We start from the raw sequence: 27,386 nt of genomic DNA, 5'->3' as shown, positions 1-27,386 counted from the left end.
AAAGTCACAAAGGTATCTTTCTAACATCTGATACCAGAAAGTTCATTATGTTTCATGCCTGAATCCACAATGGCCAATTAAATAAACCTCGAGGATGGTTGGTAGTCTCTCCCTTGCAGTTGAAAGAACAAAACAATGCCCATCTCTGCATCATATGCGGAAGGAACCGTATACTTAAAACTTCAGAGGCACTAAGTTACTAATTTCGGAGTAACTGCAACGGCAGTGGCCTGTCAGCCGAGAATCCACCATTGCTTTCATCATAAACAGATGAAAAATGGTGGTCTGTCCTTTTCACTCTGGTAGGGGGCAATGACGAAGTATATGCAATTTTTGGCTGATGATATTGTGAAACTGAATAATACTTGGGACCTAATGCTTCTAGTGTCGTATGGGAAGGGACGGCTGTTTGAGCACTAGGCATCGATGTAGGTAACTCAGGCTTTCCATTTTGCCGGCTTGAAAATTGGGTCAGGACTGTGGAAGTTCCATGAGGCTGGTATTGAGCTGCTAGGTGAGCTGCCCAAAGTCGCTGCTGTTGTTGTTTTTTAACAACTGAATGACTTGTGTAAGGAGGGTCACAGAAAGGGTTACCGTGATATTGAGGTAGCTGTAAGTAGACCTGCAGTGAAGTACCAGAACCATGAGATTGTTATGATAAGAATTGATCAGACTAACAGAAAATATTTTAAACATAGACCTAAGCAGCAACGAAAAGGTCCGACTGAGTGCTCATTAAATAATCCATATCAATGGTCCCATTAGTTGGTTCGGTACCTTAAGTTGCAGCAATTATTTGGAACAGTGATCCCACAAAATTATGATTACATCTGTTAAGGCGGCTGCTGCAGTTCTCAAACCAATCTTCCCACCTATTTTTACTAGGTAAGAAAATGAAACAGGAAAGAACCAAGAATGAAACCTGCGGTGTTTCTGTAGCTGTTGAAAGGTGGTCCATGCAAGCAGAGGAGGTATAATCAGTTGGGGATATTGAGAAAGGCATGAGGGACTGGTGTTGTGGATTCAAATGAAGGTGAGGAACTTGGAGTTGTGATGTTGATCCCATTGCATTACAAACTTCACTAGAGTTACTGTTAGCGTCTATACCAACTCCCCCAGCCGACAAAGACAAGATATCGAAACTCTGCGAGCAAAAATGTGAGTGTTAAGGACAGCGTAAAAGAAACAGCCACATCAAACATCGACAGCTGACGTTACCTGCCCTTTCGAAGTGTTCATCCCAGAAGCTGAAACAGTCCGTGGCTGTTCCAGTTGGAGCATTTTTTGCGAGGGAATAATACCACTTCTAGCTTCATAAGAATTTCTATCAGTAGCAGTATTGCCAGAAGTGCTGCCAGGTACGTTACCAGTTATAGCATTTCTTATATTACTGCAATTGTTAGGATACCAAAGAGATGTTTGCTTTGATCCTACATTGGGTTTCAACCAAGGAGGCTGTTGAAGAATGCCATCTTTGTTGCCTTGCATCTGTAAACTATGAATGAGACGACTGATGTAAACATGAGTGGCGGACCTTTTCATTGCATTCCTATCCCCGGTGATTTTCAAAACCTATACATCTCATGGTTCACCATAAACTTGATTAGATGCTTGAAGTTCTCAAGAAGCATGCATGGATGTATAGTTAAGGGGCATCAATACCTTTTCAGATGAAGAACCAGTTTCCAGTGAACATGTCTGGGGGCCATAATTTGCAGCATCCAACCATTTTGGAATTGTATTAGCAACTGATCTGATATATGATTAACATTATGAGGGATGTCATAAAGATGGTCATGAAAACAGATAATTTTATAAGGATAAAAGAGATATACCGTGAAGAACTAGGGCTCCGAGGTGCAAGGGGCACTATAGAAGGCAAGCTTGGCCACAATGCAAGACCTATAGAACCGGAATTTTATTGGTGTAAGGATATTAGTATCCAAATAGCAAAACAAAAAGGCTAAAAGAAGCAAGGGAAACTCCTAAGCTGATATGCACCATTTTTTCCAAGCTCCCTAATCATATGTCCTCGGCTCTCGACATCCATGACCTACAAAAAAAACTCAAAGCAATCATCTGAGTTGTGATATGAACTTGATTATGAAAACAGTATTTGAATTTTGATCCAAGCTTACCCCAAATTCCATTTCTGTCTTTCTCTGAAAAAGATTGGTCACCTTTTGCTTGGGCTGCTTCAATCTGCATAAGCATTAAAAGTCAAAGAAAAAAAAACAGAGCTGCACACTAGGAAAGAAAGGAAGCAGCAGAAGATAAATACGCACCCAGCTATTAAGCTTGATTCAGAAAGAACACCCCGATCGCCGTGAATACAAGACTTCTCAGCATCTGGTTTACTCTTAAAGAAAAGTATGCCAGTATCGGTCCTCATTTCGGAAATAGTACTATTATGTTTGAAATGTAGCTTTTTGCTCGCTGGCAAGCCTGGTTGTTCTCGAGTATAAGGTTCATTCAAAGGATCAAGTTTATCAGCTTCGTTGGACGACTCATCCATGGTGGATGAAGGAACAACCGTAGCAGCTTGAACTGAGCTCGGATCATCCTTTTTAACTGCAGAATTAAACAATTTATACGATACGTAAAGAAAAAGATAAAGGTATTCCAAATTGTTAGAAGTAGATGAAAACCTTCTAGTAATGCAACAGGACTCTCCTCCATCTCCGGCGAAACCAAAGATCTTACTTCCATCGAGTCATCATCAGGGAACATTCCTGCCAAAGCATATAGGGTCTCCGCAACCTCTTCTTCATCTTTTGTGATTGGCGCTGAAACAATAGCCTTCTTAGATCTATATGGCTGTCCTTGTTTCTACAAAAAAAAACATAAAGCTAATTTTCAATTCTTCATTCCCCCCCCCCCCCATATCGTATAGACTTGAAGAAGATGATAATTGAAGATAAAGGAACATTGACCAACCAGATTCAGCTTGGGTTTCTTTGGACCATCTTTTCTATGTGATTCGGCTTCATTAAGCGAACCGTTCTGTTTGTTTGAATATGGTGAATGGGGGGATACAGCTTCGTCACCGCGCTTTTTCATGGCTGCAAATTAAAGTCCAAATATACCAAAACATTAATCCCATTAAACTTCCTTCAAAAATGCCTTACAAGATTTTTTTTCCAGCTTTGAGTATCTCCACCGTTTAAGTGACAACATCAATAAAATATTGATAGAATTAGCAAAAGGAATGTTGCGTCCATCACAAGAACAGGAAAAAGCAAAAAGCCCATTGTTTCACTTCAGTTCAAAACTTGTGATCTAAAAAGCAAAAAGTTAATTGTTCGACACATCTTTCAACTATACCGGATATTAATTAGTCCCTAAATTTTAAAACGATCTAATTAAATCTTCAAATTATCATTAATCTACCAATCTTTTTAAACATTAAACATCAGTTTGGATCTAAAGTGGAGCATAAATTACAGGGGCAATTTGAATCAAGCATGTAAAAAATCATTAAAATTTAATAAGGTTATTTTATTTAGATGCAGGATGATCAAAACTTGATTACGCTAGACTTGACAGAAGGACCTCATTGAATCTCTATTAATAGTTTAAGAACCTAAGTAGAAATAACAATTTAAAAGGTACGGTGTAATGAACTCAAAAACAAAATTTGAGAATCTTCCCAGAAATTCCCCCAATAAAATGCAAACAACGACAGGATAGGCAAGGACAAATCACAAGTTACTCACATGACCGTAGCTTCCGTGGTACAGAAGCATGATCAACGACATTACTGTTATCAGAAATCTGCAGGGGGGAAAATAAATGAAAATTAAAACCTTCAAATTTAGGAAACAATTTTATTTATTTAATAAATAGATGTACAGAAGAAATAAAAAAGTAACAGAGAGACAGGGATTGATTGGTTACCTTTCTGGGAATCTTAAATCTCTTGGTGGTAGATTCACTTATGAGAGGAGAAGAGAGTTGTGAACGTGAAGGGCATTGATTTTCTCTGTTATCAGAAGACAAATAACGGCAACAAAAATTACTTGTTTCGGTTTTGGAGTGTTGGATGCCATTAACGCTGCTCAGTTTTCGTATTTTCTCTTTCTTGGCTTTCTCAAAGTCCACCTCGCCACCACTAAAACCTTTAAAAATCAATGGGAAAATCAGTTTCAGAAACTCTTATCAATAACAAGTGGAGGGAGTTTAAGAGTAAAAGTAAATTTACCAAACATGAGGTTGGCTGAAGAATGTTGTTGTGGCTTTCTCGTTCCACGCCTCACGTTTCGGCTCTTGTCCATTTTAGCTGGTGGCGTGTTCATTATGACAATACTAAGATATTCGAGCTATATCCGTGGCGGCTATTCTTCTTCTTCTTTCCGGAAAACGGCTTTCACAGGCGAAAAAAGCTTCAAAGAAGATCTTTATGCTGCTTCAACCACTTCAATTTCAGAGCCTCTTGAAGTACAGAAAAAGTTAAAGGGCCAGTGAAACCTTACTTTTTGAATGCATTTATGAGTATAATTCAGTAATGAGGAGATGTAAGAAGAAAGAAAAATAAAGGAACGAACGCCTTTCTAATTCTTCTCTCTCTCTTTTATGACGGGTTTACTTATGAGCCAAAAGAAAGACGAAAAGAGAACGGAAAACGTAACGTTTGGGTTTTGTTTGTTTCCAAGGAAACCATTTCCTTTCAGTTGAGAAAGCAGAGGAAAATTAAAAAGGAGGGTTAAAAAAGCAGACAAAAGGAAAAACAAAGCTGAGAGTTGAGAGAATCAGGTTCTTCGTGAAATAAAAAGCATTGAGAGTAAGAAAAACAAAAACTCACGAGAGAAGCAAATCCTTTGAAAAACTAGAACTCATTAATGCAACGAATCTACTTTTTCAACCAAACAATGAAAAGAAAAATCAATTCATCACACTTTTTCACTTTCCCTTTTTCATTTTCACTTGCTGATAAAAACGAAAACCTCCATTAAAGATTAAACCAAACATTCAAAGAAGAAAAACAGGAAACGAATGCAGTCTCATACCATCCTTTTAGCTCTGAAACATACACATACTATTTTTTTTCCTCAGCAACTCCCAAAAGACGGAAAATCCGAAGAAGCTCGTCTTCTCCCCTGGCTTTTTAAATTTCTCCGATTTTCTCTATCACGTCATTCTATTTAATTGCGTAAAATACATAAATGCTCCCCTGATTATAGGATTTTATTTTATTTAGTACTCTAACTATTATAAGTTACAAAATAATACCTCAATTATAAGACTTTATTTTGTTGATTCTCTCGAATATGAAAAAATAAAAAAATGATCATCTGACTATTTATATATTCTAAAATCGCCTTTTTTCTTTAAAAATTTGACAAACCTATGAGTGGATGTTAACTTGTAGATTAATATAAGATAAAATCATAAAATTTGATAGATGTTATTGATTTCAAACATTGACTCGAGGACATAATGTTTCAAACATTTCTTGATGATATAATGCTTCAAACACTGGTTCGATGACATAATATTTTAAACAATAGCTCAACGGTATAATATAAACGGGGAGTCAATCTATAAAATACAACTCAAGCAATTATAAGATCAAAATTTATCATATATCTCAACCAACAAGTTAACATTTAACTTAGACAATCATCAATTTTTTACGAAAAAACATTTTTGAAATATATGAATAATCATATATTTATTTTGTATCTTTTAATAATCGGAGGATCTTACAAAATAGTGTCTTATAATAAAAAATCATTTTATAATTTTTAATAATTAAGGATCTTAATAAAACAATATCAATAATCGGGTTCATTTATGTAATTTACTTTATTTAATTTTCTACTTTTTTGTCTTTCTCCTTTGCCGTATGATAATTTTACCTTTCTACAAACTGCCGGTATTGTCATACGTGTCTGCCACGTCGGATCTCGTTGCTTCATATACGTTGTGTCGTTCCCCACCTGATTCCCTCCCCCCTCCAAATAAAAGAGAGATGACAGTCAGTCACGATATATGGGACCAGAAAAGAGTGGGACTCGGCGATATACTGGAAAGAAGACGGGAGGGAGGGGAGTGTTTTTAGTTGTAGTCTGTGATTGGTTAACGATTTAAATACGATTTTCTACTCCTCGGCATGGGCACACGGCCCACACCCTATCAACGGTCAACAGTCACGCAGGGTGCGTGACTTGCAGATTGTTTTTTAAATGGGATAAACTATATCATTTACTATTCAACTATCTTTTCACTATTATTTTCGTTATTCAAGTTTAAAAATTTTCAATTTAATCACTCAACTTTCAAATGACTATTATTTTAATCACTCTTCGATGATATGAATTATTTTATTAATATTTTTATATGACAATGTGTATTTTTTTAGTATTTAATATCATGTAGGATTCTAATAAAAATAAATTTAAAATCCTAAATTATACCTTAAAATTTAAACTCAAACCATATAATAATCCCCTGATCAAACTTCAAACCCCAAATTACATCCCTACCCCACCATCATCCTCGACAACTCAACTCTGTATCCTTCAACGAATTCCATGAGCACAAATTTACAAGCTCAGATTGCAATGATGCTATGAGCATAGATGAGGTTTGGGGTGCCAAGATAGTCGAGGCCACCCTCGGAGAAAATTTGGGAACTAACCTTGAATCATATCAGACCGTCTCTCGAACTTGATACCATTCTTTGAAAGTTTTTTGAGGAAAACACAGTCGAGGGCGCCAAGCATGGCCTACATGCAGCGAATCATCTCAAGCTCACGAGTTTTACTCGCAAGTTAGATATTGCATGCGACATACAAGATGCTGGAGGGGGGTACTTTTGATAATTCGCGCATGAAAATGCAACCTCCACTAACGGCGTCGACCTTGCAGAAGAGCTCATTGGTCGACTTCAAAATTGTTTGGACGACGAAAGTGAATTGTTGGATAACAGAGGTTTTCTCATTAATAGTAAAATTTATGCTTGAGGATTGTATATTGAAAATTAGGGTTATGATTAGGAGTTAAATTATTAAATTAAAATTTTCAAACTTTAGTGATTAAAATAGGAGTGAAAGATAGTTGAGTGATGAATGATTTAATTTACCCTTCTCAATATTTTAAAAATAATTTATTAACATTTCATGAAACTAAAAGCTATGAATTCTTATAACTCCACGTTTAGAAAGATTGGTGGACCAAATATTATTATTATATTAACATGTTTTTTTAAGTCAATAATATCTCTATAACTATAATAGATTATCAATCAAACATTCACCAAGATCTTTTGTCAATAAAAGAAGTAATTAGTATAATGTATGGATACATTATACTCATAATTAATATATTTGTATAATTATAAGTAGAATTTATAATTAGAACTAATATACTTATTTAATATATCATTTGATAGTGAAAGTTCAAACACCTTACAGTCTCTAGTGTTTGAATCTAGGACCTCTAGGGATAACAATCATTTTTTAACCATTGAAGTAGCTTGGCTCGTACAAAGTTATCAAAATTCTAATTTAAATTAATTCAGCGCTGAAATATCAATTTCATAAACTTCTAACTTGAATCATATGTAAAATTGCTTTGTGTGTTTAACATTTTAAAGCTCCAATTTAATAGGTAAACATATATATATGAAACGATGGTAAAGGAATAAATGTATCAACAACAACATCTATTTATCTTCCTCAAATGAAATCATACACAGATGAGATTGGTATTCAAGCATCATTTTGGCTACCATATACCCATACATGGACCATGTCTGAAGTTTTCCGAAATATCACTTGACCTTTCCATCGTAGTACTCAGGCCGGTGGATCATGCAGTTATCTTTACCCAAATTGTTAGTGGTCTCTCCCTATAGCTCACATCATTTTCCCTACTCTCCCTCCTATTGCACTCTCACCGAAGTCTGGGATCAAAATTTCACCTTTAGTTACGGGATTGTGGATTACTTTGAAACTTGCCGGCATCATTCGTTCCCCTAGCTTGAACTGGTATAACCTTTTCTCCCATGACTGTAAATGAAGAGTTTTCAATAGTAAATTCTTGACTTTTTTTTCTTCCCCATTCATCAAAAAAATCAAAGCACTTGGAAGTTGGAACACGATCTCTAACAAAAACAGAGTTATCAACTTAAGAATTCCCACGAAAATGCATTATTAGTAAATGGTCGTAATTAAAACTTGATCATAATTGATTTCTTCAACAGAATGGTCCATTGCAGCAATAGTTCGAACAGGTTGACTGCAATAGTAAATAGCAGAGCGTCTCAGATTCTCCCATGGATCGGCAACCGTGGCGTGGGTCTCGAAGCATGTATATGATGATCCAGGTGTGTTGAACGTATGCGGATAAAAAAATTAACTATGATTATTTCGTGTCTTTATAAGATAATATCATATCATCATTAAAAAAAATAAAAAAAAATATCACGTTAATAATTTTGTTAATTTTTAAATGGTAATAACTAAAATGAAACCAAAACATAAAATTAGTTATATTTTGAGAAAAAAATAATTAGATAACCAAAACGAAAAAAAAGTAGTTTACTATTATTTTAATTGCTTTCAAATAAATTTATAGGATAATATTTATTTAAGTCTTCCAATATTTTGTATTTTATTTATAGTTTATAATTGTACATAAAATTTATATACTAATAATATATTGAATAATATCCTATTAATTAAAATGAATCATGATTTGGGCGAGAACCAAACTACACTCCCTGTGTTGTGAGCTATAGGGAGAGACCACTAAGAATTTGGGTAAAGATAAACATTGACGGTGTTGTCTGATTTTCGATGGAATAGTAGTTGTGACCGACGTTCTTCAAGATGATCAAGAATGTTGGACTTTTGGTTTCTTTCTAAAGTTTAAGAATTTATTTGGTGAAATACAGATAATTTATGACACTTCGATTTACGTTTAAAAATCAAGATTTAAAATGCTCGAGAATAAAACAGGTAATCCATTGATCACAACAAGTTTAATTGAAAAAAATCAAGAAAGAACAGTGGCTGTGGCTCTAACCTCAAACCCATCTATCGTCCACAACCAAAATCAATAAACCCTAGAGAGACCCTACCGCCTTCCATGACACGTGTCACCATCCCACACCCTCACCCTCTATTTCTTTTATACTGTTCTTCCTTCCGCCGAGTTTCTCTATCTCTTCGTCTTCCTCTCGCTATGTTTTCAATTCTCTCTACTTTTTTCTTTTCTTCTATGGTGAAAATCCCATTGTGATTCGCCTTCTTTTTCTCATCTCTTTTTTGTTTTGTTGTTGAAAACAATGGACAGAGCTGTAACAATATTACTGCCACTGATGAAGATGAGATCATGGTCGCTAATATCATGTTAGGGCTCTCCCAATCCCAGCCACGCCGCCCCTTTGCCTTCACTTGGGGCTCCAAGGGCAAGAGATATACTTCTTCGAAATCAAGGTTCGCCTCCGCATCTATGCCTACTCTGAAACCTTCGCAGCCGCCACCACCACCACTACTACCCTCTAAAGTCGACGGTTCTACTTATGCGACTGTGGTACCGTTGGAAAAGGCCTTGACTTCCAGTCCCGCTACCCCTCTTTCCTTCCCCACCAGTGAATCTGATGAGAAACCACCGGCGCCACCTAAGAGAAAGCCCCATGCCAATATTCTTAAAAAGGTTCTTTGTTCTTTCTTTCTTCTTTCTTTTTTTGTAACTTTTTTCGCTTCTTTATATTTTCCCTCTGTTTATCGATTCATATCGTTTCTGGGTTTTTTTCTCTCTCGATGAAATTGAACAGAAGAAAGAACAATTGTTAGAGATTATAGAAGGTTTTACTCGGCGCAATGAATTGCTTAGAAAGGTGAAGAAGAATCACATTACCTTCGTCTTTTACATGGTCATTTTAACGATTCTTTCTCTCTATATTAATCCTTGATTACGTTAAATTCCAACAGGAAATAGAGAATAAGAAGCGGTTTTACGATCAACAGAAATCCGAAAACATGGAGTTGAAAGCAAAGAAACTAAAGGTATTTGAATATTTCCAGGAATGGGTTATTGATTTTATTTCCAAATTTACTTATTTCCTTTTTAACCCAGATTTCCATGGAGACCGGAAACACCAACAGTCGTGAAAATCTCCATCAACAACCGTTGATGATGGAAATGGACAAGAATCCCGAATACCCGATTGGTGGAATGATATGCTGCTGGGTACCTTCAAACATTGGGGGAATAAGCAAGCTAAATGATAATGTGGGGCCACTGGGTGTCATCGATCTCAACGTGTCGCCAGAGGAAGCCTTTGGCTCTTGCACCTCATTTACTATGGAAACAGCAACAAAGGCTAGAGCTGCCCAAGCCAGGCTTAAAAGGAAACAAATTTGCAGGTCTAAGAATTATAATTCTGCATGTAAAGCTCGTCATCCTTTGTAGATGATTAAATTATTTTTTAGGAGTATGGCAATTGTAAATTGGAAAAGATTCTTTTTAAGAGAGAGATAATATGCATAAAGGCTAATCATTCAACCAATGAATGATTTTGGGTGATTTGTTTTGTTATGTACAATGTTTTAGGTGTCTGATGTAAAAAGTCCAAATACGTAGAACGTGGAATTTGCTCCCGGTAATTAGAAGATTAAGTCTGATTTAGTATATTTAGTTTTTTAATATTTTTAATTTTAGTACTTTCCCATATCATTTTTTTTGGTAATTTTGCAAAATTTGTATTGTATAAAATTTACATGTTAAAGTTTATTCAAAATTCCGTGGTTTCGGAACGTGAAGTCTATTAGGAGTGGAATTAGCAACTTTTGGTGACAAAAGAGTTTTAATTGGTTGGAAATATTTAAGAAAAGTACAAAGAGTTCATAAACACTTTAGTATCCTTTTTTTACATCTATAACATTGCATACATATATACATAATTTTGCAGGTTCTAGTTAGAGTAGTTTTTTTACTTCACAGCAAATGATATTGGACTCGAAGCGACACAATTTACTCGAGATTATATTTCAACTTCTTGACGAAGGATATCCAATTCAAAGCTCCACTTCACAATAAATGAGCCAACCACGATTTCAACTTTACGACGAAGAATATCGTGCCCACAAGCAACATACAACTCTAGATTAGATTTCAACTTCACAACGAAGAATATCCAATTCAAAGCTCAACTTCACAACGAATGAGTCATCTACTTATTTAATCAAACTTTACTTAAATAACTTGAGTTTACTATGTTTATTATTTTGATATTTTCTATAATAATAATAATAATTTTATGTATTACAATAATTAGGTAACATATTAAATATTTAAATTAAATTTCAAAATCGTGATTAGTAGTGGATACTGGAAGTTTAGAAAACAGATAATATACTTTATTTGAAGTTCGAATAAAGCAAAACGAAACATCATCAAATAAAAAACAATGAAAGAGCAGAAATTCATACAAGCGTTATTAACTACAAAGTAACATTTGTAGTAGTAATGTATAGGCAGAGAGTCTCAAACTTTCATTCGGGTTCATCGCATTTTCTTTTAAGTCTCATAGTTCTCGTCCGGACCTTCGTCCTCGTACTCTGCCTCATCGTCCTCCACAGTCGCGTCCTGGTACTGCTGATACTCTGCAACCAAGTCATTCATGTTGCTCTCCGCTTCAGTGAACTCCATCTCATCCATCCCTTCACCAGTGTACCAATGCAAAAAGGCCTTGCGACGGAACATTGCAGTGAATTGTTCACTTACCCTCCTAAACATCTCCTGGACTGATGTCGAGTTCCCAACAAATGTCGACGACATCTTCAAGCTCTTTGGTGGAATATCACAGACACTGGACTTCACATTATTGGGTATCCACTCCACAAAGTACGATGAATTCTTGTTTTGAACGTTAATCATCTGCTCATCAACCTCTTTTGTGCTCATCTTGCCTCGGAACATAGCTGAGGCTGTCAGGTAGCGACCGTGGCGAGGGTCAGCGGCACACATCATGTTCTTTGCATCCCACATCTGCTGAGTCAACTCCGGGACTGTGAGAGAAATGTAATGCTGGGAACCGCGGGATGTGAGGGGTGCAAACCCGACCATAAAGAAGTGAAGACGTGGGAATGGGATCAGGTTCACAGCCAACTTTCGGAGGTCGGAGTTCAGCTGTCCGGGGAACCTCAGGCAGCATGTTACACCACTCATAGTTGAGGAAATCAAGTGGTTCAGATCTCCAACTGCAGGATTAAAAGGGCAGAGTGAGTTTCACTATTTTAAAAAATAACGTTTAGAACAAACCATCCATCAAGATTAATATTTTATCACTCACAGCTTGGATTAGTGAGCTTCAATGTCCGGAAGCAAATATCATACAGAGCCTCATTGTCAAGAACCATGCATTCATCAGCATTCTCAACCAACTGATGTACAGAAAGGGTGGCGTTATACGGCTCCACAACAGTGTCCGAGACTTTAGGTGAAGGGAAAACAGAGAATGTCATCATCATCCTGTCAGGATATTCCTCTCTGATTTTCGATATCAGGAGAGTTCCCATGCCAGAGCCAGTGCCTCCTCCAAGTGAATGGCATACCTGGAAGCCTGGTCCAGAGGTAACATAAACAAGTAAGCTTCATCAGAAAATTCAAAAAGGACCATATTATTTAACCAATAAGATTTCATCACCATTAAATGCAAATATTTAAACACAAGTGGCTTTTTAAACTAACCCTTCTCTGAAAGAAACAGAATTCACCCAATAAATAAGATTAACATGCTCCAACACATACTTAATACTACGATCAACAAAAGGAATTTAGATCAACTTGAGCCAGATTCAACTGTTACGGGTTATATATCTTGGGCACGGACCACAGAGTTACTAGAATTATAATAGCAACAAACCAAATCTTTCACAGCAGTCATACCATTATAAGATGATGACAGTGTTTGTCTTTTTCAGATAGATCTGGATCCAGAAATATGACCATCTCTTTCTTTTTCATACTTTTCATGTTTTGCATAAAGCTAGATCTGATACTCATGCCAATGTTACAATTTACCCCTTGATTGTTATTGTTTTTAGATTGATACAAAGTCGCATGGTGTATGCATATATGCATGTTAGTTATGATTCTCCATGCACATTTAGAGATCTTTCATTTTTGCTTCAAGATTCAGCTGTTAAATATTGGCCAAGCCATAATAATAATGTAATGATAAATGACTGCATTCATATGACGATGAGCTGGTAAGGGTCCCCGATGCTGTACCAAATGCATTAAAAAGGTTATCAAGGCTCCACCAATATTGTCGATAGAATAAAAGACACAATGACTTTCTGTTGGGCAATCAAAATCATACAATGAAGAGAGAAAAATAGAAAAAGGAAAAACCATATAGATAAATAAATCTGCTTATATAAATTAATAAATAAAATTTTCTCTCTCACAAAAGGTAGATAAAGACCCGTGGCCACTTTCGCCTCCACACCATACAAAAAGAAGCTTACTAATAACAACGCAGTCTAAACCATTAGCCAACTAAAGAAAAAGGTGGATCATGGAACAAAGCAGCAGTCATTTCATGTAGTTTTCACAATGAATGATTAGTTGTATAACTTTGAAGATCATGCTGTTGTTTACAGATTATAAGATAGGTAAAATTTAGATAATTTCACCTTGATATGCTCATCGCCGAAAGTAAGGAAATCAAACGATCAACAGCAAGAGCAGTTCTATATCATTATCATGAGTGTGCTATCGCAACTCAAATAGATAGAGTTTCGAACTTCGAGGCGAAAGCGAAAAGGTAAAACGATAATAAAAGAACACTTCTAGAAACGATTCTAAGAAAATCAACGCAGATTTACCGAAATGTAAATTTATAGTGAAGACGATAAATAATTCTGATTACTATGAAAACGTAACAGCAGGGAAATATTGCGTGTACCTTGCAAGCAATCACAATTCTCAGCCTCTTTACGAACAACATCAAGAACGGCATCAATCAACTCCGCACCTTCAGTGTAATGACCCTTGGCCCAGTTGTTTCCAGCACCAGATTGTCCAAACACGAAATTATCAGGCCTAAAGATCTGGCCGTAAGGACCAGATCTGATACTGTCCATAGTACCGGGTTCGAGATCCATGAGAACCGCACGAGGAACGTACCTTCCACCGGAAGCCTCATTATAGTACACATTGATACGCTCCAGTTGGTTTGCAGATGATTCACCATCCGCATTGAACCTACCAGTTGGATCAATGCCGTGCTCGTCGCAGATCACTTCCCAGAACTTGGATCCGATTTGGTTCCCGCATTGGCCACCTTGTACGTGAAGGATTTCTCTCATCGTCGATTTTCGTTGAAAAAGAAAAAGGATAAAAAAGGAGAATTATAGAGGTTTTATTAGGGTTGGAAGAGGAAATGGCATGGAATTTGTGAGGGAAAAGGTGAAGGAAATGGTAGTAATATAGGAAAGATGGGCTGATATTTTTTAAGGGTTGTCTGTCTGTCCATGAGTGGGACGGTTGATTTTTTTGAGAGAGAGATAGTACGGACGTCAACTAACCGCCAACTCCCGCGGTCCCGCCCATCCAAAGGGGTGAGTTACGTTCGTTGGATACGTTGAGCGGCGAGCGCTTTTTCCAAATTTGGCGTTTTCATTTAGAATAAATCGCATAGGTCTTTATATTATGCACTTTTTTTGGGGTAAACTACATGAATAATCAGTTAATTATGGATAGATTTTATTTAGACCACTAAATTATTTTCAAATAAGTTAATTGGTTGTTAATTGTTAACAAAAATATTAACGTGATAATTAAAAAAATTAGTTATTTTGATCATAATTTAATTTAATTTAATTTAATTACCCATATTGATATGTATCAATTTATTCAATTCAATAAATTTTTCTTCGAATCAAATGGTGAAAAAAATAAGTTAAGACTAGGGGATCATACTCAAGACATGTGTGACGAGATTTAAGAGTTCCAATCATTGAGTTAAGTTCATTACTTGATTAAAGGTTGACAATATGATTGATTAAATATCATTTTATTGGTGAAAATTAAAGAAAGTAACAATAAAATTGATGGATACAAACTTAGATTTATTACACGAATAAAATGTTTAACCGTTGAGTCAAGTCCAATACTTAATTAAGATTGACAACATATTATATATAGCTTACAATATAGTTAAAAAAATAATTAATATAATAATATATTCTTATTTTGTTAATAAGATACGGATTATTTCGTTAACAATATATAGATTAAATAGTTAAAAGTTCTTAACCGACACCTCCTTCTCTCCTAGGTTATACATAAATTTATTACTTATTATGAGCAAAATTCCCCTTCCCCTCCTTTTAGATAAAAATTGTAAAATATATATATACATATACATATATATTATTTCATTTTATCTTCAATTTTAATTAGGCTTTTATTACTTTAATAGATAATCGCACATGATATCCCAAACTATGGTTTCATTCTAAATTGATATTTAAATTTTAAAATGTTCTATATTAATCCTTTAACTATAATCCCTTCATAAATTGATCTTAAACTTTAAAACATTCTATATCAATCCTCAAACTATTAATATCATTTAATCCTTCCACTATAAAAAAAAGTTATTTTTAAAATATTGAAAACTAAACATGTGAGCCAAAAAGTTCTCAATGCCTTAAAAAACAAATTATAATAAATTGATAAAATTAGTGATTACACTATAACCGTTCAAACATTAATAATAAAAACACTAGCTTACCTAAACATAAGTCATGTTGAACCTAACTTTCTTTGGACGGAAGTATGCATTAAAAGTGTCAAAAAGCTTAGCATTTCCTTTCTATAAATTAAACACCATTTCCGAAATTGTAGGAAATAAAACTACCAAATATTTCATTAAGCACTTTTTACACACTTGGATGAATAAAACATAATCCATATGAAACTTCAGCATCTTCATGTCGTTCTAGTGTTGAGGTTGAGACTCATTACAGAACCTTTTGAAGTTTAAAGACTCGTCCGCCAAGAAGTCGCTGGAAAAATCGATTCACATTAGCAAAATACACAGAAGAAACGGATTGAAAATCTAAAAAGACGGTAAAGAAACTCGCAATATCCGCTCAGCCATTTGTGATGCCTCCCATCTTGGACTCCATGGATATTCTGATAGAAGGGGTGACTTTTTTGGTATTCCTTGCGGTGATATATGCTGCAATATGTCACAATGATAACACATTTAATTAGCCAATTTGCAAAGGAACCATTTAATCAGCCAAGAGGAAAAAACATCGTCGTTTTCCAATGAGTAGAGGAGCTAATACTGTGCAGAAACATAGAAGCCAGTTGGTCCTTAAAAACTTATTCGCAAATATCATCATACAAGTATATGATTAACACGTGTATATTGCTATTTTGGACCCCTCGTCAACAAGATGCATTCAAAAACCTTTTATCAACTGTCCCAAAAAGGGATCTAAATATTCTACTCAAGAACCTGAGTGCTTTACATTTAGGAAAAGCTAATGGTATTACCTGAGAACTTTGGAGCATCACAGCTGGCTGCTGCTTAGGAAACTGAGTTGAAATAAGAAAATGTACCTACAACAACAGCACTATCAAAAGTTAATTTTCGCAAAGGCCAAGTTCAGTAAAAAATACGGATACGAAAAGTTAGATTCAAAAACTAATTGCACTAAAACCAAATGCCATTATAATGTGACTAAAACATCCTAAATGACCAAGAACTCATTCAAGATTAGCTGAAGTAATCCTCTATTAGGCCTAAACATTAAAAACACCAAAACAGAAAATGGTATATATAATCAGTAATCATCTAATGGTACCAGGAAAACAAAGGATCCAGAAGAAGCAAGAAATGTGGCCTTCCTGCAAAAGACCTGACAAGGAAAACAATGAATTCCTAACTATCAATGAATGTTGAAGGATTTAAGACTTAATATGTAAAGATAAATGGCAAGATTAGCGGGCACCGGATCAGCTTCCAAAGGTCTTCCAAGCAATGGAGTTAATGACTCTATAAAGCGTCTTCTTATATCAATTAATGAAACAGATTCCACGACCTGGAGAACAAAGAAGATTACAGATCACTCCTCTTAACCACTCAAAGTAAAGCCTAGATGAAGAAAAGAAGCTGACCTGTTTCTGAAGAGATTCTTCTAGATGAGGAAGATACTCGGCCATGCACCTCCAAAAGCCAACAGAAATTTGTCAGCACAAATTGTTTTTACCTTTCAAGATATGCAACACATGAAATTAGAATAATGCACAAAACTTACATTCCATCCAACCACGAAGGAAGCTTGACGTCTTCTATAGTAAACAGAGCTCCCAGCTCAGTAGTTGACATCAATTTCAGACGAGGTGGTGAAGGGGTAGATGCATACTTCTTTCCTACAGGATATATTACCTGTAAGATTACAAACTTCATTTGAGGTGGGGAAGAAATAGAGGACAGAAGGGAAGAAAGAAGCCGAACATCAATTCAACTACATATAAGTTACTAATAAGAATTAAATTACACATAAATGAGAGGGAAAAGAAGGAAAGGTAAACCTGTAAGTATATCTTTTGTGGATGTCTCCAGGGGCACCCATGCACCATCTTGTTTATGTTCATATCCATGAGAGGCACTGCAAATTTGACCTCTTCTGGCTACGCTAAGATTCAAAGGCATAAGACAATGGATGTAATTAAAAACCAATTATTTTTTAAGCACACAAAACTTACTTATAAAGACCATACTATCAAATGAATACCTTTTCAGCACCTGAACTAATTTGCATTTCAATTCCCTGCAAAACAATGAATAAATAGGAAAAGAGGAAGGACTTAAGGCACTAATCAATTAATTCAGTTTACAAAAGCAGGCATCTCATAAAATTGAAGAGCTTCAGCAGTGGAAAACGGTAAACTAAGTTACTGCTAGATAGAAAAATATAGGATAGGAGGGGAGGTCAAATAATTATGTTAAAAAGTTAGCACATTGATATCAATAACTTGACAGAGTCTGAAAATACTAAAAAGTTCAATATGCAATTATGTGATGGTCAATTCTTTATCTTTCAGTTCATACATATGGCAATAGACATGCACAAGAATTGCAAAGGAAGTGAAGGATAAAGACATGTATATTAAGGTTAAATATGTGGTGTTAAGGTCAATATTCAATGACAGACTTCCTCTTATGAGACCAACAAACATTGAAAAAAAGGGTATCACGAAGGAAATGACTCTGAATTTTCACATTATTTCCTCATCCATTATTCTTAACCTCAATGAAAATATTTATATAAAAGAATTGCAATTCAGGTTAAGAAAACAACACAGCAGGATCTTCAAATCTTTCTCCATCAGAAACCACACTCCAAGAGATTACCTCTCGTGAACAAATAGTGCTAATCTCAAACGTCAACCTATCATCATCCACTTCTCCAACACGTTTCTTCTGGTAGGCCATATATTGGTCCCTATTTAACAAGAAAATAACATGAACTTCTTGGCTATTCTTTTTTCAACAATCACACAAAATTTTGATTTCCATTAAATAACAAGTGTCAGTAAACATCAAGCCTAACCTCAATTCCTGAATTAAAGCTAGCAGCCTTGTTGGGTCTTTATGGTTCCAATCACACAAAATGTTCCCAAACTTCAAGTCCCCCTCTCCCACACTGCCAGTCATGTGTAATGGGTGAAAATCCTCATCTTCAGGTCCAAATATAATATCCGGCGGAGCCAATGGGAACTCCGCATTGTAAATAATATCCCCTGTATCAATGTAAACAAACTTTCCATATAAGATCATCTAAATAGAAAACAATTTCACAAACAGATCTTGCATTTCGCAAAAAAAAATCTTACAGACATTTAACAAGAGAAATTGAAATTCCCATTACTGTTAAAACGGAGACCTAGTTCTAGACCGAAGTACTTTCGTTGATTGAAATGAACAATTTGAAAGAAAGACGGGGGAATGTGGGTAGGTGGAGTTACCTTGATTTTTTCGGGGAAGTGATTGATAAGATAATGGAGCTGAGCTGAAATGAATGGAGGGAAACCATCGAAAGACATGGCTAGCTACTTAACCGGCTTCAAAGAGATCACTTATGATGCTTCTTGCCTTGATGAAGATTAACGCCGAAAATTTTGAGGCGACGGGTTTTGAACTCGCCGGCAATCGACTGGTCGACCGAGAAAAGAAAAAGGGTGGGTGACCCGTGAATTCGTTAATGGTTAAGTACAGTTGTAAATTGGAACAGGATGACAGTGGGCTGCCCTATAATCGGTCACCCGGACCCGGTATCACCCGACTATGGTAAAGCAAGTATGGATGGTCAAAATATCCGAACCGATGAACGAGTCTCGACCAGATCTTATAAGGTGGTTTTTTTCTTTTGGGTTTTTTCTTTTGTTGAAATTTCAGGTTTGAGATAGGACAGGACGAGTTCAGGTTTGAAATGAAGAATCACATACTTGATCCGACGGACCGACTCAATATAAATTATTAATTTATATATATATATATATATTAGAGATTTTTATTTTTATAATGTTAAAATTTGTTATTTAATTATTAAAAATTAATAAAATATTATAAAATATATTATTTTATTAATTTAAAATATAATAAACAATTATAAATATATTATTATAGATTATATTAATTTAATCATCTTAAAATATTAATATATTTGGATTGAATCGAAGTCGGAGTTTTATCTAAAATTTGAGAATAAAAAAAAAACTAGCAATCATTAGGATGAAATAGGATCAGATATAAGTAATATATTTTCAAATCGATATCAGAACGACTAAAAACTGGTCCGTCCAGTCCCGTGGCACTCCTTTGAAGAAGTTCAGAAAATTACTATTTTACAACAATAACTTTTTGGAGTACACTACACTTACGGTCACTTAATTATGAGTTCAATAATATATAAATCATTTTTTCTTTTAAACATTACAAACATGCTACTTAATTAAGCATAAATATATCGCTAACCGTTAAGTATTATATGGAGACAATGATTTTGCTTAGTATAATAATAGCTTTAATCCCTAAAATGTATACAATCTATCAACTGATTTTAGTATGAAATAATTTAATCTTTCATATTTAAATTTTTTATTATTTTAGCCTTTATTTTCATAAGCCGTTTATTTTTCTCCCAAAATGTTATATTACTTTCATGTTACTTTCTTCACGTAATAATAATTTAACGAAAATTTGTTATTATTTTAGGATGGAATATAATTATCCAACGAGTACTTTAATCTAATGGACTCACTTAATTTGGCAATATAAAAAGTTAAACTTGTTGAATTGTTTTGAATTAGGACAAAATTAACCGAATGTATAAGTTTTTTAGACTTCAAATATTATTATATGAAGACATGTCAAATAATTTTAAAAAAATATATTTTTGACTTATTTACGTAGGTGTAAGTTGATTATTTTTCTCTCAAACTTATTTATAATGAACATATTGAGAAAACGATTTATAAAAAAAAACAAGGTAAGTCGTTTTACAAGTATAACGTGTAAAATTTTGTTAACTTGTAATTGGTTTTACATTGATCATCCATTTTACTTGAATCAAACGTCAACAAATTAGGAAAATATTTTTCGGAAAATCAACTACATCGAAACAAATAGCCCCACATAATATTATTTAATAAATTAAATATCATTTATAGTTATATAATATATTTATAATGTTATTTAAAAAAAAAGTGAGCTTTGAACACAAAATATTGATAGAAGTATATAATATAAAGTTGAAGGATTAAATTATAAAAAAATTGTCAAAAGAGGAATCTAAGTTACACGTATATTCTAAAAATGATAAAGAAGTGTGCCATTTATATATTAGTCCCATTTTCCATTGGAACAGAAATAGTCTCTCAAGCCTTTGGTTTCTACACATATCATCAAACCCTGCAATTTCTTACCTATTGTATGTTTTTTTTTGTTTCGCTGAGTTCATTTCTCGGAAGAGCTGGTACTGTTGGCCTCTAAAGGGCAGTCGACATACTCGATACTATCGAAAGTGGCGCGTCGAGCATTAACTCCGGAAATGGCCTCGTTACTGGCCTATTTTCAAGAGGGAATACAATATCTACATATTTATGCAAAGGGATGATGTGTTAGTTCTTGCACTATAACATCTTATTAATGACAATTTGTTGTTTGAAGTAAATGCACATATTGTTTTCCCTACTTCTTCTCCATGTTGATGATAAAATCGATTTCGATCTATTAGTTGATTAATTCAATTTAGATGATAACATTTATTATAAAAATAATCTTTTAACTTAAATTATTATATTTATAATTTTAGTATTTGATTTTATTTAAAGTATGTAATATTTTATCTTATTGAATCAATTAATTGTAAATAAATATTTTGAGGTTTCGCAATCAACTTTTCACCTAATATTATGTTATATTTATTTCATTTAGGTGTTTTTAGTTTTTCATTCAATATGTTGTATTATTTGATTCAACTTTTCTCTTCGAATTACCCATTTTTTCAAAACAATAAAAAGAAGGGTAAACTTCACATTTAGCACCTAAACTATAAGTTATTCCCTGTTTTAGTACATAAACTTTCAACCAAAATAACAGTTCAGATACTAAACGTATAATTTACCCTAAAAAGAACTACTAAACTTTTCGAGCCAATACAATATACAAATGTATTATATTTGGTGTAAGTATGAGTTTCATCCTTTTATTTATGAATATTAAGAAGTTAATCCTTTTTTCTAATTTTTTAAAAATTGATCCTTAGATTTTTATGAAAATTAAAATTTAATCCAACTTAGTACTATTATTAAATCTTACCATTAAATTATTTATCTAAAATTTAAAAGGTCAAAGATTATGCAATAAATTAATTTAAAAAATAACAGGATAAATTTATGTTTTTATTAACAATTAGATTACGTTTTCATTTTTCATAAAATATGATGATCAGTTTTTGATAAACTAAAATTATTAAAAAAAAAGTAATTTCTTAATTCTCACAAAATAAAAAGGTAAAAATCACAATTAAACTTATTATATTTTAACATCATTTTATCTCTCCAAACCACATACCAAAGCCCACGGTTAGCAAACGGCTTAATGTGGACCATCTTTTCCCCTTAAATAGTTAAATGCTTTCACGTACAATCCGGTAAGGTTGGCCAACTGCTGCCAATTGGCTACAATTTTAGTACTTCATATGTGCATATATCTATTAACTAACGCATTTGCATTTAAAAGATACATTCATGATCCCATTAAATAATCTAAGTAATTAAAGAGAATATTACTATTCATAGAGGTTTTAAGTTGGAACAATTATATTTGTAGGGTATATGTATTGTTAATGGTTAAATTAATTATAGTAATCAATTATTTATCTTAAAATCATTAAAGAATACAATTTAACCATTAAATAATAAAATTAAGATCATATAAAAAATAACTAAAAAACTTAACCAAACAATTCAAAAAGTAATAGACACTAGCAAATATCATTGTCTAATAGTAAATGATAAATATTATCAACACTAACATAAGAATAAATACGATAAAGACAACATGTTGATAAATTACCTTATTAAAACTTAAAAACGCAGTTTGTGTAAGGTGGTTGACATGAGAGAATCAACTTGAGGATCTAAAGTAAGAAAAAAAGCATAATATAATTAGATAAACCCAAATTAAAGAGATATACCAAATCAAACATTAAAAAGGGAAGTTTAAAATTTGTATAATCAAGTTATTCATTAATAAACTATTAAATGTTATTTAATAAATTAATAAATGTTTGATGATAATATTTACTCTATCCAATAACAAAAGAATCAGAATTTAAAATATGGATAATAATACAAAAATGTAAAGTAACAAAATTTATTATTTAATAAAATTTACTAGTGAATGTCATAAAAATAATTATTTAACTATAAATTAGTTCTCAAATAATATTTAAAGACAAATTTCTACAAGATCAGTGAATTACCGCCAGCTAGATAATCTGTAGTCGTACCTCGCGGATTAAAAGATTCTGAAACGCCGACGATTCTCTGAGTCAGCATTTGATATAATGGACAAGCTATTATTTAATATCCTAAACCATCTCCGAGTCAGCATTTGATATAATGGATAAGCTATTATTTAATATCCTAAACCGTCTCTGAGTCAACCCAACTCACTCAATTCTATAATTACCCTAAACCATCTCTCCATCCAAACAAACAAACAAACGGTAAACGATAATGACTTCCACATCTGCTACAATGGCTTCTTTCGCCTCTTCCTCTGCTCATTTTTTGGGTTCCAAAGTTTCCATCAAGGAACAAACTTTCTTGCCAAAACGTGTCCATTTCCGGCAACTTCGTATCTCCGCCGCTTGTTCATCGACGGCCGAGAGACCGGTTTCCCACATTGATTGTCCGTCGTCACTGTACGAGGTACTGGGGATTCCGATGGGTGCCACGTGTGAAGAAATCAAGGCTGCTTACCGGAGCCTGGCTCGGGTTCTACACCCGGATGTCTCGGGTAATGGTCGAAACGACGCGGCGGGTCTCAATTTTGTGGTTACACGAAGCGAGTGGGAAACCGATCAATGTTGGTGATACTTGGGATGAAGTATGGAATTCAGAGATGGGTTTAGGCAAATTTTCATTCTTTTAGGCTTTTTGGAATGACTAATTTTCTGCTAATTTTGGCTGTAAATACTGAATATAAATATATAGGAACTAAAACAGGCAGCTTATTTTCATAGCCTGAGGTTATAAAGGTTGGATTTTTGTGATATGATTTTAGTCTTCTGTTTCATATTCTACAAAATCCCTTAAGAATCCCAATTTTCAGTTTGTGATTGAATTCTAAGCCTAAATTGCAATTGCATAGATTCTCCAAATCAAGCAATTTTTTTTTTTGGATAAATCAGAATTTATTACCCAAAATAACAATGTTATACTACAACAAATCAGCCAACAAAGAGATAAAGCAACATAGATGCAAAAGAACCGAAGCTTGGTTAGACTATACCCCAAGCATTACAAAACAATTGGTTAGTTCTATCAAGTCTATTAATAGCTTTGCCCCTAAGTCTAATACTAATAGTTTCAATAATGTCATTAAGCAAAATATCGATCGATATTTGCCGACCCTGGAAAATACGTTGATTCATTTCCTGCCAGATGAAGTAGATAAAAGCGTTCCAAGAAATCTTCAATAAGGTGGAGATAAGAGACTTCCCTCTCAAAGTTGTGCTAGCCCAAGATACCATAGTTTCCCAAGTAAGAGGAGTAATAGTCATATCGTTCAGTTGTAAAACTGCTTTCCAAAGTCCGATAGCAAAAGGACAGTGAGAGAAGAGGTGATCTCGCGATTCTTGATCTTGACAGCAGTTAACACATGTAGAATCAGAACATAAACCCAATTTCTGCAACCTGTCTCTGGTTGGTAACCGATTCAATAAGGCCATCCATGAAATCAAACTGTGTTTTGGGATATGCAAAGGATACCAGATAAGTTTGTGCCAACAAACCTTCATGCGTTTTATCCGAATCTTATCCCAGACTTTCTTGATCGGCTGATGAGCAGCCGAGACTATAGGGAAAGCAATAGATCTCAACTTGAGAATTCGACAAAAGCTCCAGCTGACATTAGATCCAGCTGCAAAAGTCCAGAAATCGTGCTCCTTTAGGACATAGGATTTTAGCCATGCAACCCATAAAGATCCATCGCCTGCTAGAATTTTTCTAATAAGATTGATGGTACAAGCTTTATTCCAAATAGCAGTGTTTTTAAACCTAGACCTCCTTCAGATTTCAGCAGACATATGGATTCCCAACTTACTCTAGCACCGGCTGCTGAAGTATCAGCTCCTTTCCAGAAAAACCTGGAACAGAGTTGATCCACAGATTTAAGAATGGAAGCAGGAAGTATGAGTTGCATGCACCAAAAGTTACAGACGTTGAACAGGACAGAGTGAATTAGCTTAAGCCTGCCAGCATAGCTAAGGTTCCTTCCAGACCAGTGCTACAAGTGTTGCCTGATTTTACCGAGTAAAGGCTCGCAGTCTTTGGCAGTTAATTTCCTTGTAACGAGAGGAATGCCGAGGTATCTGACAGGCAACGACCCAATCTTGAAACCAGTAAAGAGTTTAAGATCCTCTAACGTCCTTGAAGAAATACCTGCTGCAAAGAGTTCACTTTTTGAAGAGTTAAGATTAAGCCCAGAAATTTGGTAAAAGTGATCAAGAACACTTAGGACACCAATCACCGAATCAACATTGCCTTTGCAAAAGATCAAGAGGTCGTATGCGAAGGAAAGGTGAGTTAGCCCAATCTTCTTACACTTTGGGTGGAAAGCAAAAATGCCTTTAGCAGCAGCCAAATTGAGCATATTTGAAAGGACGTTCATGGCTAAAACGAACAAATAAGGGGAGATGGGGTCCCCCTGTCTGAGCCCTCTAGCTCCTTTGAAATAACCAGTTAAAGATCCATTGAAGGAGATAGAATACCTGGCTTGGGTGAAGCAGATTACAATCCAATCAATGAAAATATTAGGGAATTGAAGGGCTCGAAGGATTGATAAGATGAAGCCCCAATGCAAGGAATCGAAAGCCTTATGAAGATCGATTTTCATGGAGCACCTTGGAGAAATAACTTTCCTGCCATATCCTTTGACCATTTCTTGAGCAATGAGTGAATTATCAATAATGTTTCTTCCTCTTATAAAAGCAGTCTGATTCATGGTAATAATCTGAGGAAGGTAAGCATTCATTCTATTGACAAGAATTTTAGTGATGGTCTTGTAGATAACAGAGCAGCAAGAAATAGGCTGGTAGTCCTTGACAGCTCTGGGGTTGGGAATTTTAGGGACAAGGGCGATAATAGTGGAGTTAAAAGTCGGATGCATAAAATAGTTGCTGAAGAAAAATTTAATAGCAGACATAACGTCATTGCCCACAATAGCCCAGGAAACTTTGAAGAAGTAGGGAGTGAATCCATCTGGTCCAGGGGCTTTATCGTTGCCTTGACAAAAGATAGCATTTTTTATTTCCTCTTCAGTAACTTCCTTCACGAGATTATAGGAAGCTTCAGCCGACATGGAAAAATTAAGGAGGTTATTAAGAAGAGCAGGATCGGTGTCCTTGACCATGGGGTCAGAAGAACCAAGAAGCTTAGAGAAGAAGGAAACAACTTCTTTAGACATGTCGTCATAAGTTTCAAGTCTATTCCCACTGTCATCCACTAGAATTCTTAGAGTGTCCCTCTTACTTTTAAAGGCTACAATCGAGTGGAAAAACTTTGTGTTTTTGTCACCATCTCTCATCCATTGGATTTTAGCCTTTTGCTTAAGAAGATTAGTTTCAGCCTCTTCAAGGATTTTCAACTGGTCTTGTAGTTCGAGTTCTTTCTCAATGGCATTCTCTCCTTTAAGAGTTAGGAGTTGTTGGTGTTCCAATTCAGCCCTCTTTAATTTAACACGGTCCGAAAGGTTGCTATAGTGTTCGATGTTAAAACCCTTAAGGCAAATTTTGAGTCTTTTCAGCTTAGAGAACAAGGCAGTCATAGGGTTGCCGAGAACATTGTGGGACCAAGACTGTCTAACAGTACTAAAAAAACTGGATGGACAGTCCATAAATTAAAGAATTTGAACGGTTTCGACCTAGAAGCAGGAGGATCTTTGGAAAGCCAAATTACAGCCATGCAATGATCAAAGACACCAGGAGCGAGGAATTCAACAAAGGAATTAGGAAAAGCAGAGTCCCATCTAGGATTGACTAAGACTCTGTCAAGCTTCCTAGCAAGAAAAAGCTCTTGTTGTTTGTTACTCCAAGTAAAATTGGGACCAAAAAAAGGGTGATCGTGCAAAGCAAGCTCTTGAGTGAATACTTGGAAATCTTTTATGTCAGGAGTGAGGTAATGACCTAAGAGATCGTGGTCAGAACTTTCTTGAGAGTGCAAAAAAAATATTGTAGTCTCCTCCTAAGACCCAAGGAGATTGATCAACAATAGACTCAGTATCCTTTATCTTTTGCCAAAACTGCCTACGGTGAACTCCATCATTACTACCGTAGATGGCAGAAATGAATACCAGTTTACCTTGAAAGTTCCCTTTGGCAGTAATACACTGATCAACAACTTGAATGATGGACATGTCTATTCCCTTCCGCCAAAGCATCCATATTCTTCCATTGATTGCATAATCATAATTAGAACAAAAAATCCAATTAGAAAATTTAGAACAAAAAATTGTTTCAGATTTATCCACTTTGATTATGGTTTCCAGCAGACAAAGGACATCCACCTTGTTCAGCATGGCTCTATGAACCACTTTATTTTGTTTTAGAGGGCTA

The 27,386-nt window shown here is 34.7% G+C and overlaps 6 protein-coding genes across 6 annotated transcripts; 2 read left to right on the top strand and 4 right to left on the bottom strand.

The window, feature by feature from the left end:
- Window positions 1-41: 41 nt before the first annotated feature.
- LOC120160512 lies at window positions 42-4,569 on the bottom strand. The gene is made up of 13 exons (XM_039170922.1): window positions 4,202-4,569; window positions 3,898-4,118; window positions 3,717-3,774; window positions 2,938-3,062; window positions 2,649-2,829; window positions 2,286-2,571; window positions 2,139-2,202; window positions 2,002-2,053; window positions 1,836-1,902; window positions 1,663-1,753; window positions 1,219-1,572; window positions 923-1,144; window positions 42-622 (listed from the first exon to the last, which is right to left on the bottom strand). Exons 1-13 carry the CDS (start codon window positions 4,293-4,295, stop codon window positions 200-202), a joined length of 2,238 nt encoding a protein of 745 aa, XP_039026853.1. The 5' UTR covers window positions 4,296-4,569; the 3' UTR covers window positions 42-199.
- A 4,631-nt stretch (window positions 4,570-9,200) lies between these two features.
- Window positions 9,201-10,436, top strand: LOC120160515. Its single transcript, XM_039170925.1, has 4 exons — window positions 9,201-9,663; window positions 9,785-9,847; window positions 9,942-10,016; window positions 10,087-10,436. The coding sequence occupies exons 1-4, from the start codon at window positions 9,340-9,342 to the stop codon at window positions 10,420-10,422; spliced, it is 798 nt and encodes a 265-aa protein (XP_039026856.1). The 5' UTR covers window positions 9,201-9,339; the 3' UTR covers window positions 10,423-10,436.
- Window positions 10,437-11,500: 1,064 nt separating this feature from the next.
- Window positions 11,501-14,347, bottom strand: LOC120160513 (tubulin beta chain-like). The gene is made up of 3 exons (XM_039170923.1): window positions 13,925-14,347; window positions 12,305-12,574; window positions 11,501-12,212 (listed from the first exon to the last, which is right to left on the bottom strand). Exons 1-3 carry the CDS (start codon window positions 14,325-14,327, stop codon window positions 11,530-11,532), a joined length of 1,356 nt encoding a protein of 451 aa, XP_039026854.1. The 5' UTR covers window positions 14,328-14,347; the 3' UTR covers window positions 11,501-11,529.
- Window positions 14,348-15,822: 1,475 nt separating this feature from the next.
- LOC120160186 (BRISC and BRCA1-A complex member 2-like) lies at window positions 15,823-19,306 on the bottom strand. Its single transcript, XM_039170604.1, has 12 exons — window positions 19,009-19,306; window positions 18,594-18,820; window positions 18,395-18,485; window positions 17,775-17,810; window positions 17,572-17,670; window positions 17,295-17,425; window positions 17,155-17,203; window positions 16,989-17,078; window positions 16,842-16,895; window positions 16,531-16,596; window positions 16,110-16,207; window positions 15,823-16,031 (listed from the first exon to the last, which is right to left on the bottom strand). Exons 1-12 carry the CDS (start codon window positions 19,084-19,086, stop codon window positions 15,965-15,967), a joined length of 1,086 nt encoding a protein of 361 aa, XP_039026535.1. The 5' UTR covers window positions 19,087-19,306; the 3' UTR covers window positions 15,823-15,964.
- Window positions 19,307-23,244: 3,938 nt separating this feature from the next.
- On the top strand, window positions 23,245-23,847 carry LOC120160517 (chaperone protein dnaJ 11, chloroplastic-like). Its single transcript, XM_039170927.1, has one exon. It carries the CDS (start codon window positions 23,287-23,289, stop codon window positions 23,644-23,646), a length of 360 nt encoding a protein of 119 aa, XP_039026858.1. The 5' UTR covers window positions 23,245-23,286; the 3' UTR covers window positions 23,647-23,847.
- Window positions 23,848-24,053: 206 nt separating this feature from the next.
- Window positions 24,054-27,349, bottom strand: LOC120160184. Its single transcript, XM_039170603.1, has 5 exons — window positions 27,125-27,349; window positions 26,696-27,015; window positions 25,084-26,651; window positions 24,878-24,920; window positions 24,054-24,780 (listed from the first exon to the last, which is right to left on the bottom strand). Exons 1-5 carry the CDS (start codon window positions 27,347-27,349, stop codon window positions 24,054-24,056), a joined length of 2,883 nt encoding a protein of 960 aa, XP_039026534.1.
- Window positions 27,350-27,386: the final 37 nt, after the last annotated feature.

The sequence above is a fragment of the Hibiscus syriacus genome, unplaced genomic scaffold (assembly GCF_006381635.1).
Source record: "Hibiscus syriacus cultivar Baekdansim isolate YM2019G1 unplaced genomic scaffold, ASM638163v2 tig00111392_pilon, whole genome shotgun sequence".
In the NCBI taxonomy this organism is placed as follows: domain Eukaryota; kingdom Viridiplantae; phylum Streptophyta; class Magnoliopsida; order Malvales; family Malvaceae; genus Hibiscus; species Hibiscus syriacus.
Note: the sequence above shows the minus strand (reverse complement) of the source record. Positions and strands in the feature narration are given on the sequence as shown.